Source organism: Chiloscyllium plagiosum, chromosome 3, assembly GCF_004010195.1.
Source record: "Chiloscyllium plagiosum isolate BGI_BamShark_2017 chromosome 3, ASM401019v2, whole genome shotgun sequence".
In the NCBI taxonomy this organism is placed as follows: Eukaryota; Metazoa; Chordata; class Chondrichthyes; order Orectolobiformes; family Hemiscylliidae; genus Chiloscyllium; species Chiloscyllium plagiosum.
Window position 1 is genome coordinate 131756503 of NC_057712.1, and position 8598 is coordinate 131765100.

An 8598-nucleotide genomic window follows, 5' to 3' on the forward strand; every position below is an offset into this window, starting at 1 on the left:
GGGGATTTGATAGAGACATACAAGATGATCAGAGGATCAGACAGGAAAGACTTTTTTCCTAGGATGATGATGTCAGCTTGTACGAGAGGGCATAACTACAAATTGAGGGGTGATAGATTTAAGACAGATGTCAGAGGCAGGTTCTTTACGCAGAGAGTGGTAAGGGCATGGAATGCCCTACCTGCTAATGGAGTCAACTCAGCCACATTAGAGAGATTTAAACAATCCTTAGATAAGCACATGAATGATGATGGGTTAGTGTAGGCGGACGAGATAAGAATAGTTCACAGGTCGGCGCAACATCGAGGGCCAAAGGGCCTGTTCTGCGCTGTATTGTTCTATGTTCTATGTTCTAAATTACCATTCGGAAAGTAATCTGTCTTCCTGTTCTTGCTACCAAAGTCAATACTTCATCTGCCACGTATTTGCCCACTCATTCAATTTGTTCAAATCACACTGAAGCATTTCTGCATCCTCCTCACAGTCCACCTTCTCACCTCGCTGCAAACTCAGAGATACTGCATTTAATTCACTCATCTAAATCATTCATATATATTGTGAATAGCTGAGGTCCAAGCAATGACCCATTTCTACTGACTCTTTGTTTCCTGTTTGTGAACCAATTCTCCATCTATGTCAGTACACTATCCCCAATCTCATACGTTTTCATATTGTATTCTAATCTCTTGCATTGGACCTTATTGAAAGCATTCTTGCAGTCCAAGTAAAGCACATCCAGGGATTCCCCCTTATCAATTGTATTAGTTACATCCTCAAAAAAAAACTTTCATGCTTCTCCATATCCCTTGACATTTTTAGTGTCTTGAAATATGTACATTTCTTTCTTAAGAATGTTCAGACTTGGCCTCCACAATTTTATGTGGTGGAGAATTCCACAGCTTCACCACTCTCTGAGTCAAGAAATCCCTCCTTTCTCAATCCTAAATGATGTACCCTACATCCAGAGCCAATGAGCCCCTTGTTGTAGACCGACCATGAGAAGAAACATTATCCCTGAATCCAGTCGATCCAGCCCTATCCGAATTTTATACATTTCAAGGTTATTCTGGCTCCCTCCAACTCTATTCTTCCAGATTGCAGTGAATACAAGCCTAGTTAAAACAATCGCTCTTATCCAACAATCCTGCTATCCCAGAAATCAGTCAGGTATGGCAAGTCAACCCTTTCATCGATACGGAAACTCAGACTGTATTCACTACTTCAGGTGTGGCCTTACCAAGATCCATTTAGACTGGAGTAAGACAGCCTTGTTTCTGTATTCACATGTTCTTGCATGAAAGACTAACATACTATTTGTCTTCCGAGCTGCATGCTACACTTAAATTCTTGCTTTCAGTGACTGGTGTAGAAGGATATCCAGGCCCTTTCTACATCAACATTTCCCTGTCTAATTTTTCTATGTTTCTTTTATATCCAGGTGGATAACATCACACTTGTCCAGGATGTACTGCATCTGCCATGTGTTTACCAATCACCCAATCTGTTTGAATCATCTTGTAGCCTCTTTACATCCTTCTCACCACTCACAATCCTAACGAGCTTTGTGTCGGCAGCAAATATCTTCAATCCCTGCAATACCCCACCAGGTGCAGTCTGTTTGAAAAACACCCATTTATTCCTGTACATTGTGTTTTTCTGTTGCTGACCATTTCTCATACCATGTCAATATATTAAAGGCAATTCCATGTGCTTTAATTTCACACACTTACATCTTAATATTAAAAAACTGGCACCAATATTTGTCCATGGAAATATACCTACCCAGTTGCATGTGTTCTGCTAGTTCATTGATGTTTGCATGTTTCTCTGTGTAAACAGATTTGTAGCTGTTGATAAAGGCAAGGTAAGATTTGGGAGTTATATGTGTTCTTCGTCGATATCTGAAAAGTATGAATGTGAAGGACTTATTATTGTGCAGTTATGTACACTGTATTTCAACAGTAATAAAACATCTGTGAGCCTGATGAGATATCTTAAATTGAATTTATGCATTTACTGTTGTCATTATTCTTCCTATATTGCTTATCAATTGTATCTATTTTTGCTGGAAAATATCTTGAACAAAAATATAACCAGTTGAATATAAAAGACAGCATAAACCCTCAGTAGCAATGTAATCTTCATTTACTTCTTTAATGCAATTGTTTCCAGAAGTATCCAACATCTCAGAAACCTCTTAAACTACGTTTGTACCTTCTAAATAATTTAAGACAACCATTAAGTCAGAGACGTTATAAATGTGTACCTGTCACTCTGTGCCTCCCTACAAGCAAAGTACCTGGCAAAAGAAGATCAAGGAGCAACAAGACCCAAAAAATCAAAAGGATTGTTTTAATAAACTCTGTCGACTAGAGATCATTGAACTTCCTTCCCAATCTTTCGTTCTATCCATCACTCTCATGATTTTGTCTGTCTGTCTGTATGTGTAGGGGGTGGTTTTATAAAGTAACTAGAGTTTTAACTAGTGGGGCCATATGCTGGAAGTTCATAATTGTACATTTGTAGCTAGAATTTATTTGTTTGGAATAAATCCTTGGAGTAAAAAAACCCTTGTTAATTCTTAAAGCCTGCTCAGTACTTTCTGTCACCCTGCGTCTAAAATCACACAAATTGGGGAATTCTGTGAACTTTTATCATATCTTTAACATTCATGTTGACTCCAGAAATAGGGGGGCTTGATTTCAAGCTCCATATCCCAGTGAAACATAACGCCAAGCCATCTAGTTTTGAGATTTTGGAGTGGTGGTACAGAACTGCATTCTACTGACTATTTATCTTGTTTCCCTCTACTCATTATATTTGTGTGTCTGTTTTCTTTGTGTATCCGTGTATGTGTGTGGAAGTTACAAAAGGGGTAAAGTTGAAATTACTTAAATTGGAAATCACATCTTTTATTGTATTAAAGAAATAATTGGACACAAAATGTTAACTCTGTTTCACTCTCCACAGATGCTGCCAGACCTTATGTGTTTCTCTCACACTTTATGTTTTTAGTTCTGTATTTGACTCTTGCTGCTTAAGTTACACATTAATAGATTAGCAGTTCACATTGTATTGCAGTTTACTATTGGTTAAAGACGGTTTACTTAAAATAAGTGGTAATTTTGCTATCAATGGGAGAAACTGTAGTGTATATTCTTTTACATAGAAATATCAAAAATAGGAGCAAGAGTAGGGCATTCGGCGCTACCATTCATTATGATAATGGCTTATCAGCCAACTCAGTATCCTGTTCCTGTTTCTCCCCATTTCCTTTGATACCTTTAGTTCCAAGTGTTATATCCAACTCCTTCTTAAAATCATATAATATTTTGGCCTTAACTGATTTCTATGGTACTGAATTCCATTGGCTCACTGCTCTCTGATTGAAGAAATTTCTCCTCATTTCAATCGTAAATGGTTTACCCTGTTTCCTCAGACTGTGGCACATGGTTCTGAACTTCCCCATTGTTAGGAACATCTTTCCTGCATCTACCCAAATAAGTAGAATGGATGGCTTTGAGGTATGTAGAGAAGATCGTAAATGGTTTACCCTGTTTCCTCAGACTGTGGCACATGGTTCTGAACTTCCCCATTGTTAGGAACATCTTTCCTGCATCTACCCTATCCAGTCTTGTTGGAATTTTATTGGTTTCTATCAGATTCCACTTATTCTTCTGAACTCCAGCAAATATAATCCTAACTGATTCAATCCCTCCTTATATATCAGTCCCACCATCCCAGGAATTAGTCTGGTAAACTTTGCTGGACTTCCTCCCAAGCCATAACATCCTTCTTCAGATAAGGAGACCAAAATTGCACACAATAATCCAGGTGTTGTCTTTCCAAGGCCTTTTACAATTACAGCAAGGCATCCCTGTCTTGCTACGAAGGGCAGTATACCATTTGCCTTCTTCACCACTTGTTGCATCTGCATGCTTACTTTCAACAACTGGTGTACAAGGACACCCAGCTCTCATTCCACCTCCCCCTTTCCCAATATTCTGCCTTTCAGATAATAATCTGCCTTGGTGTTTTTGCTATCAAAGTGGATAATTACACATTTGTTCACATCAAACTTCATCTGTCATGCATTTACTCACTCACTCATTTTTTAAATCACGCTTTGTGTCCTCCTCACAGTTCCCTATCTCACCTAGTTGCAAACACGGAGATATTCTAAATTACATTCAAAGCAAGCCTTGTTGATCCAATCTCTCTTCCGCAGTAATCTTACTATCACAGGAATCTTTTGGTGCTCCATCTCCGCACTGGCACGTCAATCCTTTCTTAGTTAAGGAGACCAAAACTGCATACAATATTTAAGGTGTGGTCTTACTAAGGTCCAGAAAGACAGCAGTGAGACATCCTTACTTCTGTATGTACATTCTCTTTCAATAAAGGCCAATATACCCTTTATCTTCTGAACTGCTTGCTGCACTTGAACTCTTACTTCCAATAACCAGTGTAGAAGGACACCCAGGCCTTTGGTACATCAACATTTCCCAATTTATTACCTATAATAGGTGTCCCTGTACCTCAAGTACCAGCAGTTTATGAAGGCAGCTCACCACCACCGTCTGAAGCGTAATTAGGGATGGACAATAAACAGCCAACAACGCCCACATTTCATGAATATAATAACAGGCTTAAATCTTATTTATATCAGTTTGCACCCATGTCGTTATGTCCTAACCCCACAACCTACATTAAATAGTCTGTTGTACCTTGTACATATATGAGATTGAGATGGTCATCAATAAATAAATCATCACTAATCAAAACATACCTCTGAAAATAGTCCTCACATGTTTGATAAACCCTGTCATGAAACAAACCCATTGTTGCTACCAATTGGGCTTTGACCTCGGCTGAGCAGGCGATGTAAAAACCAGAAAGGAAATAGTTTGAGACAGCCACCAATGCCTCTCTGGGCCAGCGACTGAACCAATCCATTGTGCAACCAGAGATCAGACCGGGGAACTTCAGTGCACGTGATCGAAACTTTTCACCAACCTAGCATCCAGAAAAAGAAACTCAGAAATCTGCAAACTATATACGCATAAAATACATATATTTATTAAAAAACTACCGACACTACTAACATACAAAATGAACCACATTCGGAAGCAAGAAATCTAAAAAAGGTTGCTGGGAAGTCTCTGTACTTCTGTCATTGGAAAGATACAGCATTAGAAACTCTTATTTAAGATATTATAGCAGGACACTTAGAAAACAAGCAAGGTAATTGGGCAGAGTCAACATGGTTTTGTGAAAGAAAAGTCATGTTTAACAAAGTTGTTGGAATTCTTTAAAGAAGTAATACATTCAATGGATAAAGAGGAATTATGGTAAATATTAAGTATTATACATAAATTTTCAGAAGACATTTGATAAGGTGCCACAACAAAGGCATTGCAGTAAATGAAAACTTATGGTCTAGTGGGTAACAAAGGAATATTGGCTGATATTAAGGAGTAGTGCACCGTAAATTAAAACTTGCCTTTTCCAGAGGCCCATATACTATCCCATTTACCTTCCTAGTTGCTTGTTGCACTGGCCTGTTTGCTTTCATTGACTGGTGTACAAGGATATCCAGATCTGTTTGTATATCAAACTCCTCAATATATAGTTAAAAATCACACAACACAAGATTATAGTCCAACAGGTTTAATTGGAAGCACACTAGCTTTCGGAGCGACGCTCCTTCATCAGATGATCGTCACTTTCACATGAGGACCAGTCTTATCTTCTCCATAACAATGTTAAAACTTACAGAATTATAATCGCTGTTCTCAAAATGCTCCCCCACTGAAACTTTGATTACCTGGCCAGGCTTATTCCCCAGTACAAGGTCTAGTGCAGCCCCTTATCTAGTTGGACTATTCACATATTATTTCAAGAAACTCTCCTGGAAGCACCTAATAAATTCTGCCCCATCTAAGCCCGTGGTACTGAGAGTACCAGTTAATATTGGGGAAGTTAAAATCACCATTACCAACTCTGTTGTTTTTAATATCTTTCCATGATGTGCTTACACATCTGTTTCTCTATCTCCTGCTGGTTATTGGGAGGCCTATGGTTTAACCCCACCATAGTGAGTACACCTTTCTTATTCCTGAGTTCTACCCATAAGGCCTTACTGGATGAGCCTTCATAGATGCCCTCTCTCAGAACAGGTATGACGTTCTCCTTAATCAGTGATGCAACTCCCCCAGTCCTTTTACATCCCTTTTGATCTCACCAGAAACATCTAAATCCCAGAATTCTGAGCTGTCAGTCCTGTCCTTGTCTCAACTAAGATTCTGTAATTATTACCACATTGTAGTCCCATGTATTAATCCAGGCTTTAAGCTCATCTCCTTTACCTGTTGTACTCCTTGCATGAAAATAAATACACTTTAGATCACCAGTCCCGTCATCTTCATTAACCTGGCCCTGACTTTTCTACCTACTGACTTAATCTCTACTTTCTCAGTCACTTCACATGCTGATCTACTGCTCTGCTTCCCATCTCTTTGCCAAAACACAAACAAATCAGCCATAGATTTATTGAATGATGGAGGTGGAGCAGGATCAAGGGCTAAATGATCTACTTCTGCTCCTATTCCCATGTTCAGCAGGGACACAAGGAGACAAAATCTACTCTATCTCTTGATGAAGCAAAACTCTACATTCAAGAGATTTACCTGCTCATGTGCGCAATACCAACTTTGAGAATTGATATCGCCATTAGTAGTTCTGAATTCAGAGCAGTTGCAGATGTAACCAAGCTAATATCTCCCAATGTTTCTCTGTGACTGCAGCAGTAGAAAATGCAAAATAGCTATGAGCATATCCTGATCAGTGAGAGGTGACAGATGACATAAAATTACTGACCTCCTTCAAGGAGCACAGAGGAAAGTGAGGGGACTATGCCTTTTGAGCTTGGAGAGTGAAGGGAATGTGCCTTCTGCCTGAACTGATGGGGAGATTGAATATCAGCAGCCATCTGATGAAAAGGCCCCACTCTCCTCTTTCCAGGTGTACAGGAAGCAATAACATCTTAAGAACACCCAAGGTAAGTGTGGCAGCTTGACACACTAAGAGGTTTTTGAGGTTTTCATGGCAACCTTCAATCCCTGTCTTGGAAACCTAAAAGATAAGCCTCAACCCTAGCACATCCAACACCACACCTGAGAAGCAAGAGTGAAGAGCCCCAGAGGATTCTTTGCCTTCCTTTCCACGCTCTACCAGGACAGAGACAGTCACCATGATACGTAATCTATCTATTTAAGGTTCTGAACTTGTAATACAGTGAGGAACTGACCGGAGAGAAGCAGAGGACAACATGTAGATTAGTTCTAGCTCTGTTGATAAAATATTCATATAAATTGTCAAAAGTAGGAGGAATGCGAGGTGCTTCTTTCTTCATCGGTGCAATCAGGGATTGAGTGATCTCATCAAGTTCATCCCGAGCAAATAAATTTGATACCTATCAAAGAGAAAAAAAACCAAACAAATTAAATATACAGTGCCTCAAAAAGGATCTTCTGGAAGAGTGATAGTGTCCCAACCTCTGGGCCAAAAGTCAAGTCCCATCTGCTTCAGAGATGTGTCATAACATTTCTGATCAGGTTGTTTAGAAAAGATCTATTATTCCTCACATGTATTATTGGATTCAGTTTTACTCCATTCAAATGGCTTATTATAGTTGATAAGCTAGTTATTTTTAGCAGGTTTACTTTAACCTTTGTAATGTTTCAAATTGCAAAAGTGGAGTTACGTGGGGTGAATGGACACCTGAAATCATAGAAGTGAGATCCATCAGGTCACTGCACCATTTCAAACAAGTGAATATTTTCTATTTTACAACAAGAATGAGCTTTTTATTCCAACTCCAGTTACATTGCTGAATGATTCAGGAAGAATCCTGTACTAATCCTGAACATTGAGAGGATCCAGCCAAATACAGTGCAGCTGCCTTATCCACGGGTCTGATTACCAGGGTTTCAGTTATCTATGGTTTACAATGGCCCAAACATATTACAAGGAACATTCCAGAACCAGGTACCGGGAGCTGTCAGGAAGGTAATTTTCCCATTTAAATAAATGGGTTCGTACCTATCTGCGGTTTTGGACTTCCATGGTAGGTCCTGGAACGTATGTCCTGTGGGTACAGTGGGACTACTGTACCTCAGGTGAATGATGCTGAAAAATGTGTTGCTGGAAAAGCGCAGCAGGTCAGGCAGCATCAAAGGAGCAGGAGAATCGACATTTCGGTCATAAGCCTTTCTTCAGGAATGAGGAGGGTGTGCCAAGCAGGCTAAGATAAAAGGTAGGGAGGAGGGACTTGGGGGAGGGGCGGTGGGAATGTGATAGGTGGAAGGAGGTTAAGGTGAGGGTGATGGGCCGGAGAGGGGTTGGGGGCGGAGAGGTCAGGAAGAAAATTGTAGATCAAGAAGGCGGTGCTGAGTCCGAGGGTTGGGACTGAGAAAAGGTGGGGGAGGGGAAATTTTTATTTCAGGGCAGAGGAGATGACCTGGGGGGTGCAGTGAGAGATTTATTTCAGGGCAGAGGAGATAACCTGGGAGGTGCAGTGAGAGATCTCACTGCACC

General features: G+C 39.9%; 1 protein-coding gene across 1 annotated transcript in view; it reads right to left on the bottom strand.

Moving 5' to 3' along the window:
• Window positions 1–8598, bottom strand: part of LOC122540179 (dynein axonemal heavy chain 8-like) — a 1249383-nt gene that overhangs the window by 206936 nt on the left and 1033849 nt on the right. The window contains exons 63-65 of the mRNA XM_043675521.1: window positions 7310–7474; window positions 4790–5016; window positions 1783–1901 (exon numbers count right to left, since the gene is read on the bottom strand). Of these exons, the coding sequence (XP_043531456.1) occupies window positions 1783–1901; window positions 4790–5016; window positions 7310–7474 (511 nt within the window). The remainder of the gene's footprint in view (window positions 1–1782; window positions 1902–4789; window positions 5017–7309; window positions 7475–8598) is intronic.